The sequence below is a fragment of the Nuphar pumila genome, chromosome 13 (assembly GCF_984573655.1).
Source record: "Nuphar pumila chromosome 13, dmNupPumi1.hap1.1, whole genome shotgun sequence".
Classification (NCBI taxonomy): domain Eukaryota; kingdom Viridiplantae; phylum Streptophyta; class Magnoliopsida; order Nymphaeales; family Nymphaeaceae; genus Nuphar; species Nuphar pumila.
The window spans coordinates 90,695,315-90,710,271 of record NC_143261.1 but is presented as its reverse complement, the minus strand read 5'-3'; the positions used below and the strand labels follow the sequence as shown (position 1 = coordinate 90,710,271).

General features: G+C 37.2%; 1 protein-coding gene across 3 annotated transcripts in view; it reads right to left on the bottom strand.

Moving 5' to 3' along the window:
- The window catches only part of LOC149819135 (transcriptional elongation regulator MINIYO-like), an 85,468-nt gene extending 73,790 nt beyond the window's left edge, over window positions 1–11,678 (bottom strand). For all 3 annotated transcript variants that reach the window (XM_089984128.1, XM_089984130.1, XM_089984129.1), the window contains exons 1-2: window positions 11,400–11,678; window positions 9,095–10,079 (exon numbers count right to left, since the gene is read on the bottom strand). In XM_089984128.1, coding sequence (XP_089840254.1) covers window positions 9,095–10,079; window positions 11,400–11,585 — 1,171 coding nt within the window. In that variant the 5' untranslated portion in view covers window positions 11,586–11,678. The remainder of the gene's footprint in view (window positions 1–9,094; window positions 10,080–11,399) is intronic.
- Between the last annotated feature and the right edge of the window lie 3,279 nt (window positions 11,679–14,957).

Below are 14,957 nucleotides of genomic sequence, written 5' to 3'. Positions count from 1 at the left end.
AACCCTAACCCAGCCGAGACACCCTTAGCGATGGAAAAGGGGGGGGGGGGGGGCGAAGCGCAGCCGCCGCCGAAGAGTTCCCTTTTTTTTCGGGCATCCTCCTACAAACAGGGGGTCCTGAACCCCTTTCTCCCCCTCTCGTTCTCCTCCTCTCTGTCTCTCCCATCTTTTCTCCATCCCTTTCGAACCCTTTACGGCGGCAGCCACCATCACCATTATCGGAGTCGGCGACCCTCCACCCGCGGCAGTCACCTCCTCCTCCCACCGAAAAAGGTAGGAACCCTGTCTTTCTCCCTCTTCCCTGTGTTTTCTCGGCTAGCTGCCGACGACACCCTCTCAAACCCTCCTGTTAACAACCGGTGACTTCCGTGCATTCCTGATCGTGCCTTCACGGCGGTAGGAGCAGCTAGAGCAATCAGACCGCCTCCTCACAATAGCAGCCCCGAACGTCGGAAGAGGTACGGGTTCTCTTTTGATTTCAATTAAGAATGGGAACATAGGTTTGTATCCCATGCAATAGTTTGGTAGGGTTTCGGTGTTCTTACATATGTATTATTTTCAAGCTTGCTTTGGGTTTTCGTAACTTCCAAATCGACAAATTTGGGGAATTTAGGTTGTTGTGGATTCTAATAAAAAAAAAAAAAAGAGTTAATAAATTTTTATTTTCATGTTAGGGCCCAGGCAGTCAGTCGGCTGGGCTAAGTACCTGACCCAGCCGACTGAGTCGGCTGGGTGGGTCTGGTTGTGTGCTAGACCCAGTTTGGCTGGGCCACTTGTTCAAAAAATAATAATAATAATAATAATAATAATAAAATAAATAAAATAAAGATTTTTTTTATTATTTATATAAATATATGTGGTGTTTCCTAAATTCCCAGATTTCATTAACTATGTGTATTTCAATGCAAGTTAAGAATGGGATTTTCTCATGTTTTAACTAGGCATCATGTGCACGAACTGTATATCATTTTAAGTTTTGGTGTCAAGTTTGTTTCAGCCATACATAGTACTGGTGTACTTGTGTATTGAGGATAGGTGTTTCAGAATACTCAAGTTTTATCTGAAATGCATCAAGTGTTGGCAATTTTAGTATTTCCAGTTTTCCATGGGTAGTCATGGGGTTGTGTACTGGTGATCCCACTTAATGATTTTAATTCTCAGACTTTAGAAATGTTTGTTTCGGTGTTTATTATTCCAAGATCTATGAATCCTTCCAGACAATAAAATTTATGGATAACTAACTCAAGTTCTAACTTATGGATAACTAACTCAAGTTCTAACTTTTGTTGTTTCTGCTGCATAGGACCGTTTTTTTTCATATTCCAACAGGCATATAAATTGTGAAAAGGCTTCAAAATTTTAATTCACAGTAGAAAATATGTACTTCACTACTGTACTTCATGATGATCTGTTGCTGGATCTGGTTCCAAGCCAACAGAACAAAATTTATAATTCTTGATTTTTAACTCCCCGGAAATGATTGGCCGTGTCATCTGTGTTGCTAAGTAGACTAAGTTGTCCTCAACTAGTGTAACCTGAGAGTGATATTTGTCTAAATCAGAGTTTAAGTAGTCAAGATTTCCTCTTCATTTTTTTATTACTTCTTGATGCTTCACCTTCTGCATATAGCTAGTAGCGGAATACATCAGTCAGAAATCGTTGGTTTTTGGAGATATTGCCAGACAACTTAGGTTTGGATTTCTAAACCTCTGGGTTAACCTGTTGATCCAACTAGCATATTTTGATGCTTTGTGTATAGCATCTTTTCCAGTTAAAGATTTTTGGCTTGTATGATCCTGGTTCTAACAAATATATATATATATATATATATATATATATATATATACATATATATATATATATGTATGTATGGACAGTATGTATGCACATGCTAGAAATATGCATGGGTTATTCCAAAAAGAACATAGTCCATTGACAGGTATGTGTACGTGTAAAGAGATCTTGCATTGAAATATACATGCAATCCATTGTGATTATACAGCATACATGATTATGCATACGTGACATTGTTCAAATCTGAAATTTTACCTTGGTATGCATGATAGCTTTCAGATTGCGGTCATGAACACAAGTGTTAATTCCAATACATGTTATGAATGAAGAGTTTTGGGTGTAAACCTTCTATCTGTATGTTTATGTCTATATTAAATGATGCCTTTGGCACGTGCACTATTACGAGAATGCTCACAGGTGTGATTAAAGTGCGGGTTGTGCAAAAGAATTACATTTAACATGAATATGTGAACTCATACGCATGCATGAGGATATTGTTTTTTTTATGCACATTTCTATATTGACATACATGATCGTGCATGAAAAGGCATGTGGAATGAATGCATATGGGCATATGATTGATGATTTTTGCTTGTGAATGTATTGATGGTCAATTGGATCATCAGGGGCTGGGTGAGCCTCGAGAACAAGTTGTTCTCTGTTTTAGTTATTTTGATGCATTGCACAAATCAGAAGTGATATTATGGCTTCTACTGCACTGTTCTTTGTTGCTACGGACTACGGTCCTGTGAAGAGCTTAGCATGCTGTTTTGCAAGCTTATGTTATTATTTTTTGCATGTTGATTGGCAAATGTAAAAGAGATGAATTAATAACAAGATAAAGTAAAGAACAGTGTAATTCATGTTCTCCTTGATGTTCCTTCTTTATTGTGGGAATCTTGGAGGTTGCGGTTTGGGGGAAACCGTGAGGATACAAAAACTTCGTGTGCATTGTTGTTGCCCCTGAACCCGATATTGAGGTTCTTCTCCTGGCCACGGTTTTAGGGAGAGTCCGCCACTTTGCCTGAGGGTGGTGTGTTTTGACACAGCTGTTGTTGTTGTTTTGGTATACCAATAAAGTGGCGCCAGTGGATGCTGTTTTCCATAGTGTCCCCGACTTTGGATGTTGTTTTCCAAGGTTCCGATGGATGGTGTTGTTTCCTGATATCGATCGAGGGCTAAATTTGGAACCCGGTAATAAAATACAAATTGTGTGTTAAGCTACCCCGGGAACCCTACTTGACCTCGGGGACTGTACCCGTTTGGTGTATCCGCGGGCAATAGTAAATTAAAAAGAGGAACTTAAAGTTGTGTGCATCTAGTAGGACATGCATATGGAAAGAGGGAAGCTTAAATGAAAGATAATAAAGGGGGGGTTCATGCATTGCACATAAATCATGCACATTCCTGCTATGCATTAGATCATGCATGTTTACTTGTTCCCTTGGTTGTTATATGTTGATCGATGCATGATGATGTTCTGTTGCTTTTAAATGCCTTATTGATTAAATTATAATTCATGTTACTTACTTCGTGTTCCCTCATGCTCAATGTTTAATTCTGCCTGAATGGTTAATTGTCTTATGATTTGGTTATAATTGTAACCTTCTAAAATATTAGATGGATCTTATTTATGTTCTTTTTCTTATTTGATTCATTAGGGAAACCTGTACGCAGAATTCTTCGGATTTCTGACCCTCTACATTTATTGGTTTTTCCCAGACGCAGGTGATCATTGAAATCGACTCGCTTCTGAGGGGATACGAGGGTCATATTTGCTTCAGACTGCTTCATTTACGAACAGAGTGGCTCTACTTTTGTTTCTAAGTTCTTCTTATTTCCTGCAAGTTGTTATTTCACTTTTGACATTGAGTATGAGACTCTTATTGATTCATTAATAAAAGAGTTTAGTTGGTTGGTTATGGATGATAAATGTAAGTTTATTTGTGGTGTGTAGTTATCCAACTGAAATTGGAACTGTAAGGACCCCAGGTCTCTGCGAGGTTTTCCGCAACTCTTAGAAAAAAAAAATTCCGTATTTTTTCAAAGGTATGAGTTGGGGTCGTTACAATCAAAAACTCAACTCTCAAGATGGAGAATTGTACAAAGACCCTACAGGATATCGCAAGATAGTAGGGATGCTTCAATATCTGACTTTCACTTAGCCTGATATTGTCTACTATGTTAATCAGGTATCTCAATTCATGCATGAACCGCATGGTGGGCATATGAAAGTTGTTAAACTTATTCTTCGGTATTTGAAGGGAACTATCGGAGATGGTCTTCTGTATAGAAAGAGTATGAATGGGCATCATGCGTATGAAATTCTTGCTCACAGATGCAGACTGGGCAAGAGATCTAGATGAGCGCAGGTCAGTCTCAGGATACTGTGTTTTCATTGGTCTAAATCTAGTCTCTTGGAATAGTAGGAAACAAAAGGTCATTGCCAGGTCGAGCACAGAAGCTGAATATAGATCAATGGCAGTTGCCACAGCCGAAATAACATGGATTAGACACCTGTTGACAGAAGTAGGAGAATCGATATCTCAATGCCTTCTCTTATGGGACAATCAAAGTGCCATTAACATGTCCTTTAATCCCATCTACCACAATCGTGCCAAGCATATTGAAATATATCAGCATTTTGTAAGACATAAGGTTGAAGAGAAGGAAATTGAACCTGAATTTGTTTGGACTACTGATCAATTTGCTGACTTGTTTACAAAAGGGCTCATCAAGGACAAATTTTCGAAGTTAAAAGGCAAGTTATTCATTGTTCAAAACCATGTACAACTTGAGGGAGGGTGAAAATAAGTCGTCATTCATATCTGGGTTTGGATACGAGATCCAAACCCAACTCAAGTTCATTATGTCACATGTTTATTAATGGTTCATTTGTACTTAAGCCTATTGTGTAAAGGGTATTTTGGTACCCTAATATTTGTATTAGGGTATACTTAATGAAAGGCCTAATGCGCAGATCCCTATTAAGGGTTTTCAGCAGCACACGTTCTCTCTCTCATTCTCTCTCTATTCTTGTGGTTGAACATCCAAACCTTCAATGTCTATCACTTTTCATGTTTTTTATGTGTTTCCTCTCACGCTTCTCACTCATTTCCGTGTGCTTTCTCTAAATTGGCAGTCATCATTTTTAGATTTTGTTAAAAAAATAATTTTTACACTAAAAAATCATGAAATTTAAGAATAGTCACTTTTATTTTAGCTTTTATTTGTGTTCCATTTCTATTCCCATTCAATTCTTATATTTTTTTATTCCTCATTTCTCGCTTCTCGCTTCTCGCTTCCTGTATCGTTTCCCGTATCCGCTTCCTAGTCTGGCAACCATGTGTTGTATCCTACATACTCACACCCAAACCTGTACCTGCACCCATACCAATGTGACATAGGCTCCAAGGGATACCTTTGGATCACACCATGCGTGCACACACACATACACACACTCTCCCTATCTCATACATACACAGATGCATGTATGTATGTACATATTTGTGTAAGCATGCATGTATTTATGTATAAATGCATTTATACGTGTATGTCAGTGTTATTAAAAATGTGGCTCAAGGCGCAAAAAGCGTGCCTCGCCTCAAGGCGAGGGGCTTCATGCCTTGAGGTGCATGTGTAAAGCGCAAAACCTATGAGGCGTGCGCCTCATAAGCCTTAAGGCGCACGCCTCGAGGCTAGGCGCGCCTCAGAATGAGGCGCACACGCCTTGATTTATTTGGTCAAATGAGGGTCAAAACCCCCATTCGACCAAAAATTAGGGCTTAAACAAAGCCCTACCGACCCTTTTATGTTTTTCTTTTACTTTTTTTCTCACTCTATCTCTGTTTTTTGTCTCACAGCCTTCTCTCCCTCACAGCAGCATTCTCTCCCTCATGGCACAGCATTCTCTCTCGTGGTGGAGACCCGAAATAGGTACGGTTTTTTTTCTCTCTCGTTCTCCTCTTCTTCTTCTTATCTCTTCTCTCCTCTCTCACGTGATACAACATTCTCTCTCTCGAGCGTGATACAGTCGCCCCTCTCTCTTTTTTCATTTTTGTTTTTTTCTCAACCCTGTATTTGTTTTTCCCCATCTTTGTACATACCAATGATAATGATGTTGTTTGGTTAATAAGACATGTTGGTACATAGACATTGTATATGTCAATCTCTTTATAGAGTTCGAAGAGGGGTGTGATCGCAGCTTCACATTCATTTGTCCTGTTGAGAAACTTGAAATCACAGACGTGAGATATGAGGAGATACATGTTATCTGGTATGACGGCATGACTCCATGCATATTCTACCAGCCCCTTTGAGTCGAAGTATGAATCTGTTTCTGGGTTCCCCACCTGCATCATGACTCAGGTCAACAGCGTTAGTTGCTAGCTAGCTAATTAGTGGTAACAAACCAACATTTGCACCTACATGTGTTGCTCTATATATGTGCCATTGAACTATGCTTTCTTTTCTCTGTCTATTGATTTAGAACGCATGTAACCAGATGTAGAACGGCACATTATTTGACTCATTCTAGCAGTACATTATGTGTTTTCTATAGATCCAAACTCAAAGGCCAAAACCAATCCTTGGATCATGTTTATTATGTGCATTCTGTGCTTATTTTTCATGTGGTAAAGTTGACTACGACATGATGAGTAGGGTCAAATTTGCATCTTTATCTTCTTACAGTCTTACAACCTATCTATGATGATTAAGCCTATTAAAAGACTAAATAAACTATGTTAAGCACATCAAAACCAATCTATAACTTTAGAGACCAAATCCATGCTAATAAAATAGTATATACCATTATTGATCATATGGGGCATCACTGATTCTTGTCATCAATGTATATGCTCAGTCAATTTCTAGCATGTGACAACTAATTAAACACCAAGGTTGGTATGGAAGTGCATTTTTTTCCCTGTGGGTGGCTCAGTATGGTCAACAGATAATTGTAGTGATTCTGAATTAATATATGAATGCATGTGCCTGCGCACGAACACTAGAGAATGTGGATGAAAAATAAATATGACAAAAATGGCTAATTTCTTCTTTGCCATGACAAAATATATTTAATTAGTTTTCAAGTTGTATATTTTGATTCTTATTAAATATGAATCTAATTTTTTGTGTTAATATATATATTTTTTATATGCATTTTTGCAGTTGAACAATAGAAAAAAATATAGGATGGGATCATGGAGCTAAAGTTCCAAAGCCCACTAAAGATCCCAAACTCGTAGGACATGTAATTTGCAATTATTGTCATAACATGTCACTCGTTTTACCACAACATATCTCACGCTTCATAGTATTCGATGTTCTTATCTTCAAATTTTAGATCATCTAATTACTATAAGTAATCTGATGCTAAGAACATTTCTTATATTATTCTTAATAATCATAAGTTTTGGGCTGCCATATCATATGTAATTAAAGCTACACTGTCTCTCATGAAAGTGTTGCGATTAGTTGATGCAGATGAACTTGCTATGGGATTTTTGTACGAGGCAATGGATAGAGCAAAGGAGGAAATTGCTTCAAACCTTGATAAGGTTGAAAGAAAATATAAACTTATTTGGGATATCATTGATAGACGATGGGACTTGCAACTCCATAAGCCTTTGCACGCAACTGCCTATTATTTAAATCCACATTTTCATTATGCTGACAACTTCAACCCGGATGGAGAAGTTATGTGTGGCTTTTATGATTGTGTTGAAAAATTGGTTTATGATGCAAATGTTTGATTGAAAATTACAACACAAATCGATGCATTTAAAAAGGCAAAGGGGTTGTTTGGTAGAGAGGCAGTTGTTACAACAAAAAATTAAAAAGTCCTGGTAAGTTTGCAATTATGTTGTTATTTGTTAATGTTTTTTTATGTTTTTGTTAATTATGACATTCTTAATGTTTTTATCAATTTTGTATTGTTTTATTTGAATGCAGCTGATTGGTGGAGTTCATTTGGGCATGAAAATCCTGAGTTGATGAATTTTGCAATTCGAATTCTAAGTTTGACATGCAGTGCATCGGGCTGTGAGAAGAATTGGGGTACTTTCTCATTAGTTTGTGACTTTGTATTTTATTTTTGAAATATATTTTTATAAGTGTAATTATCTTATAATTGATTATCAATGATTTGAAATTATAGTTGCATACAAAACGGAGGAATAGACTTGAACAAGAGAAGATGAATGCATTGGTTTTTGTAATGTATAATATGAAATTAAGAGAGAGAAATATGAGAAAGAGGGCTACCAAAGACCCTATATGTCTAGATCATATAGACTCAGACGATGAGTGGATTGTGGAGAAGGAAAATCCAGTGTTGCCTAGTGATCCCAATTGGTTGGAGGATTCATGGTTGAATCCAAACTTTGACATAAATGCCATTGAGCATGTGCCTATTGAAAAAGTCATTTCATCTCATGATTCACAAACTGGTTCTAGGCAAGACAGGTCTTCAAGAGATCGAGGTAAAGCTAAATTCCTTTTACCTTGCTATGAATATAAATATATTTTTTATTGCAGGAAAAAAAAAAGCAAAAGAAGTGACCGAGGATGTGGAGGAAGAAAGTGCAGATGATGAAGAGTCAGAGAATGAAGATGAAGGAGAACCTATTTATATGGATTTCTCAGATTATGACATTGAAGACTTAGATATTAATGATGACGAGACACAAAAAGAGCTTAGACCCTAATTCATATCATAGAGCTACGGCCATTTATATGTTTTTTTAGGTCTTTTAATTGCAATTGTGAATGTTAACACTCTCATTTTGAATAGTTTTTGAAAATATATTAACATTTGATTGTTAATGCTAACATGCATTTTCTAATTATGACATTGTATTATTAATGCTAAGATGCATTTTGTTGTTAATGTTAATTTTTTATTTAATGAATGCCCATGTTTTATTTTTTAGATACTTACATAGATCAAGTTGTTGCATTAATGTTACTTTTACATGTTAATCTCATATTTTTTCAGTATTTATTTGAGATTTTTTATTTCATGTTGGTTGTTGCTTCATCAATAAATATTTTTTTATTTATTTATAATTTTAGATATTTTTTATAGTTTTTTTAAGTTTAAAAAAAATTGAGGCTTACGCTTAACGCCTCGCCTCAGATTTTGGTGGAGCGCCTCGCTACGCCTCAACGCTTTTCACAACACTGGTGTATATAAAAGACAAGCACAAATGCATAGACGCACATGTTGTCAAAGCTCCATTGCTAAAGGAATCCGAAAAGTATTTATGCAGTTTAACACTGAGAAATCTCAATGTACCTTCCATAACAACAGATCCATCGAAAGTAAATCTAAGTTTCCTTGCAGCCTCAACCCTGCTAGACCAAACATCCCACATACTGCTACCAGATGAATGTGACGGTTTCCTGGGATCATTATCTGGGTGACTATGAATGTTTGTTGAAGACGTAGCTCTCCCTTCACCATTCTCCCCAGCAAAAGATTGAGATGCTTTAGGGGATAATGCAACATCCATTAATCCATGATCCTGCGCAGTTTCGTTCTGTGAAAACTTTCTCAACTTCATAGACAACTGATTTTGATGAAGATCAGATCTACAACTTGTGTCTGATGTGGTCTTTTTTTGTGTTTCCAACCTTTTATTTCCACGCCTTTTCAGCATCTCAACTATTTCAGGTTTTATTCTCCCTTTTATTTCAGCTTGTGCTTCAGCAATCTCCTCATAAGACATTGCATGTAGGCGGGCATTATTTTCAGCATCAATATCATTCATATTTGACATAAGACTATTACTCAGAGATCCAAATTCCCCCGATTGATTAGTCTGTGTCCATGCCTCAAAACATTCTGGTTTTGCTTTTTGGAGAAGAGAAGAATCATTGCTTTGTGCCATGTCATCAGTCAATGTCACAGCTGCCAATCTTGAAGACCGAGAATCTCCACTTTCAGGTAGTAACATATCAATAGTGCTGATTTTTTTTGTTGCTTTTTCATAACTAGATAATTTGTCAGAAGGTGCCTCAGACATGCAACTTCTAGACCCATTGATAACTTCAGACGTTTCTTTTGCTTCTAATGCTTTAGACTCCACCATAACAGAGCTAGTATCGCTCTTTTCTTTTGGTGTCATCAAGCATTCTTGTGGCACCAGTTGTTTCCACTTGCTAAAATCTAAACCTTTCTTTGGCCTTCTGTATATTGGCTGCGCAAAATCAGCTCCAGGATCAAATTCCTCCTCTTCTTTATCTGCACCATCCTCTCCACTAGTTACTGGTGCCCTATGCTGATAACATAATGAATTTTAGAAAGAAAGTTACAGCTATAACAGATTAAGGAAAAGGTTCATTCATAAAGAAAAGAGAACTTTAAAGATCCTAAAATATGTGTTAAATAATTGAGATATGAAAGAGCACAGGAAAAGCAAACATTGATCTCCAAAAGTTGAAACAAGGATGAGCTATTAGCAACAACACCCAACTCTTAAGGTTGAAAGTTGAAACCGATGACACAGGACTCATAAACCCCCAGCATACCAGAGGTCCTACAGGCAGATGATGCTCGACAAACCTGGTCAGATGGGCATTATTTTCAAACTATCACACATTGAGGTAGCCCACTAGATAACCAAGTTCTACACCAATCACAATCATATTTTGAAATTCTCGGGTCTTATTATGCAAATTATTTGCTGCCAATTTCACATATATAACTGCAGTACTCCTAGCCAGTATGAAATTACTTCACCATGAATCAAAAGAATTGAAGCATGGAAAATTTTATAAGCCAGGCAAACTTTTGACCATTAAGTTGATATTGGATTTTTCAGTGGCTGGTTCCAAACAAACCAATTAGTGTCTTAAAATGTGTGGATCCAACAATGATGCTACCCAAAATGATTCAGACCACCAATAAACTCGCCCAATCACTGATAATACCAAAGTAAAGCTAAATCACAAGAAAACCAACATTCATCAATGGGGGGATTTCGGACCAGCTAAAAAAGGCGCAGATTTTCAACTGGAACTCAAACAACAAAAAGTCTTTGATCAGGACAGTTAGAGGTAACAAAACTGATTTTCAGATATTTTTGAAAGGTTTATAGTTTTCAGAACGATGGCATCAACTGCAGAGGCCAGGCAGCCAAGTACACAATAGTACAAAGAGAAAGCAAAGACAAACACCAGAGTTTGATGACTGACATGACAGCAAGTGGAAGTAAAACTCAATGGCATTAACTCATACATCTAATATCGAAAAGGCAAAGTTACAACCATACAAGAATATAATCTCACTCAAATGAATCACCAAAAGATTTCTTTCCGCAGAATTCATACATCAATCCCGGAAAAGAACGTCGCAAAAAGCGAAAGAAATTAAACACCTCAAACGACATTGAACTGAGAACGATTAATTCCTAAAACTGAGAACGATTTCGCGGAGTTAAACTTAACTCCACCGCAAATAAACACATTGACGATCGTCGAAGCAGTCGAGATGGCAATTCTAGTTCTCATGATAGGGAAGAAAAGGGCAAAAAGAGAGAGAAAACACAATCGATTGGAAGAAGAAATGGGGGAATGAAGAGAAGGAGATGGAATTGTACCGGGCCGCCGTGGGATCGGTGGCGGGCGACGGGGAAGGGGAGGAGGGAGGGTTCGGGGAGGGAGAAGCGGGCGGCGTCGCTGCTGATGGTGGAGAAGCCCTTCTCGACGATGCGGCCGATGAGCTTCGACGCTTCCTCCGGAAGCCTCGCTGAAGCAGCCGGCGGCACATCCCTACCCTTCACCATCCTTCAGAGAGAGAGAGAGAGAGAGAGAGACGCCGGCAGGAGGAGCAAAGAAGAGAAGGAGACGAGCTTTTGAACCGCGGCGCGGGGTTTGCCTTGACGCATAATTTCTTTAGATTGCGTTTGGATTGTCACCAATATTCGGGGTTTTCTTAGATCCTGAGCGTGGGAGCCTCGTTTCGTGGACGGGGGGGCGCGTTTGGGTCGTCAGCATTGGTTCCGGTTCTCTTAGATCTTCGTAGGGATGTTAATTAATCGGATTTTATCCGGTATCCGACCGAATTTGATTCTGCTTACTTGAATTTGGTGATATATAATAGAGAATCACTAGAATATAAGAACTGAAATATGAGAACTAGAAATATGGGCATTTCTAACAATTTTTTGTGCAAATCCAACCATGTGAATGTGCTTGGCATGGTGAATTTGCTGGGAATCAATTATTGGATCGTCTATTTTTGATGAAAAAATGTGATTTTTGAATGCTTAAATATTTAAGATTATGAGCCATTGGTTTTTAAACCCTTAAAAAATCTCTTTTATGCATCAAAATTGGACAATTCTAAGTTCTTATGAAAACCAAGCATGCAAATCACATATGTATGGTTAGATTCAAGAGAAAAGAACAAAAAATCCAAAAAAAATATGATTCACAGTTCTCATATTCTAGTGATTCTCTTTCACTCTCTCTTTCTATATATATATATATATATATATATATGAATTGGGTTTGGATTGTAACCCAACCCAAACCTATATTTTATATTAAATATAACAAGTGATTTGGATTAGGTTGTAATCTAAACCCAAGTCTATATCTTATATTTTATATAATAGATGGGTTTGGAACTTCATTCAATCTAAACCTATATTTATATTTATATTTATATTTGTAGTCATACCCCCTTATCCGCATTTTTTGAATTTGCCCTGTTGGACTCTTGAACCCACATCCCATGCCCATGTGTAAATGGATCCCATCATTTGAAATAGGATTGGTTTCATCATACATTCAATCATAGCCATCCAGCAAACCATTTAGTCATTGATTGGATGGTCAGGATTGAATGCACGATGGAACCCATCTTATTTCAAATGATGTGATCGGTGTTCTACCCATGTAACATAGTTGTAGAGGTGCAAACTGCAAACAGGTAAGATTTGGATAGATCATGGTGAATGCAGATTTACAAATTTGGATCCAAACAATATCCGAGGTATTAGAGTTGGATCAATAACCTAATTTTTATATCTGAAGAAAAGATTGAAGAAAAGTATTTACATATAAGGATTGCAAATGAACATATTTGATCCACAGCTGGATACAGATCCAATAGAGAATTTAATGTGAATATATATTCAGATCTTATTTTAAGATCCATGCTGTAGAATAATGTGTGGTTTAGATCAGAGGTCCAAATAAATCTGATCCATTTGCACACTCAGGTCAGGGGGCTGAAAAGGGTTGACTCGACGGTTGCCCTTTTGCTCCATATCTGCTTTCAAAGACTAGCATCAAATTTAGGTATCAAAACAAGTTGGACATGTTTAGGGACAAGCTTGACTCGTTATTGGCTCCAATTTGAAGAGTAGGTTCAGTTATAGATCTGCATCCAATTTCGAGATCACAGTAGGGTCTCTGATCAAGCTATGATATGAGTCCATGTGGTCCTAGATCCAGTAAAAATGGGTAAAAACTATCTGTTTCCATGTGGAACAAAAAAATGGGCTAGGTGACACCTGATTTAAGATTGCAAATAGATTGGATACAAATTGAATCTTGTTAGATCCAAATCTGAATATCAATATATATCTCAATCAAAACTGATATGGTATAGTTGAATATGTATCCGACATGTAACGCTCCAAAATTTTTAACTTAAAAACTTAGAATTTTATTCTCATTTTTTTTTTAATAGCACAACAATCGGGCAATTTCGACGGGTTACAGAAATGAAAAATATGTTTGAAACCGAGTTGCATAATCTTAAGAAGTTAAAACCATTCCATACATTGTAAATAGAACAAGTTATTCAAGTTTATACATCATCAAAAGTTTAATCAAAATATCACGTAAGAATGAGATAAGTCATAGTTGGTTATAAGATCGAAACATATTTAGGGAGGTTTGGATCAGGGTCACACCGCGCATCCAGCTCTTGCACTGCATCATTCTTCATTACTTGCGCTCTATATCAACGGGGTCAAACTCTTGTGAGTAGGTAAGCAAACTTAAGCATCATGCATTATAATAAGAAATCAAAATATCTATCATATTCTCCAATATGCAATTATTAATGTGACTAATGTGCTAGAATTATGAAATGACATGTTCGTAAGCTGAATAACATCAATAGCATAATCACAATAATGAGATGTCAATAAGAACAACATAATCTCAGATAAATTTCATCTAATTATGTCAGTAAGTTAGCAGTGTTAGTATTAAGTTTTGATAGTCTTATTCATTTAGGTACGCAAATGTAGTCATCGCGATAGCAAGAGAATCTATAATGTTTATTATGCGAGGGGTAAATTTGCCAAGTTTCTACTGCATGAATCCCTAACCCAAGCTGTAGTCTTCTTAGGACCGAGAGATGATTGATGCATGGGTAAATTTAGATTGCAATCCCTACCGCTGCAACATTTAAGGTCTACCCTATGTCTGGTGACTTGGACCTCCCTAACTTCGAGTGACGAAGGTCTGAGGATGCCTTGCTCCTTGTTTTTCAAGTCAGTATGACATATAGTTATAAAATTCTATATGCGACATTTGTCACTCGAGGTAGTACCATCCACCCTCTCTTGGTGAACCAATTGTGAATGAGTGACTTGGGCGGCTCCATCTTTATTATGGGTATGTTAGTAATCATGCTCTCACGTCATATGATGTTTCAAAGCTCAATAGCTCCATACTCCTCGCAAGGTAGTATGTCATGGCAAGGTCTATGCCCAGCCCAAATCATGTGCCCCTTCGAAAAGCACCTTGCCAGTGATGACGTAAATATCATATTTAAATATGTGGGAGTTAGTACAAAAAGTGAGACTTCGTCTCACGGGGTGCAGCCACCCAACTCTCAATAAAGCACTTATTGCCTTTTTGCAATTTAATTCATTCCAACACATATGAGATGTTCATCATGCTTTAATGCATCAATAATTAGCATGCTAAGTTGAGTGCAACAATATTTTATTTTATAAAGACATCATGTATGAAAGTATGAACATCAATATCACTGGCCTATATACAACATATGCTACTTATGCATTTCATTTGTCATGTGCATCTTTTTTGCCTAACCTTTCATTTTATAGGCAATACACGTACTATCACATGAGTGTTGTATATATCCATATGATATTTGGCCTATGCAT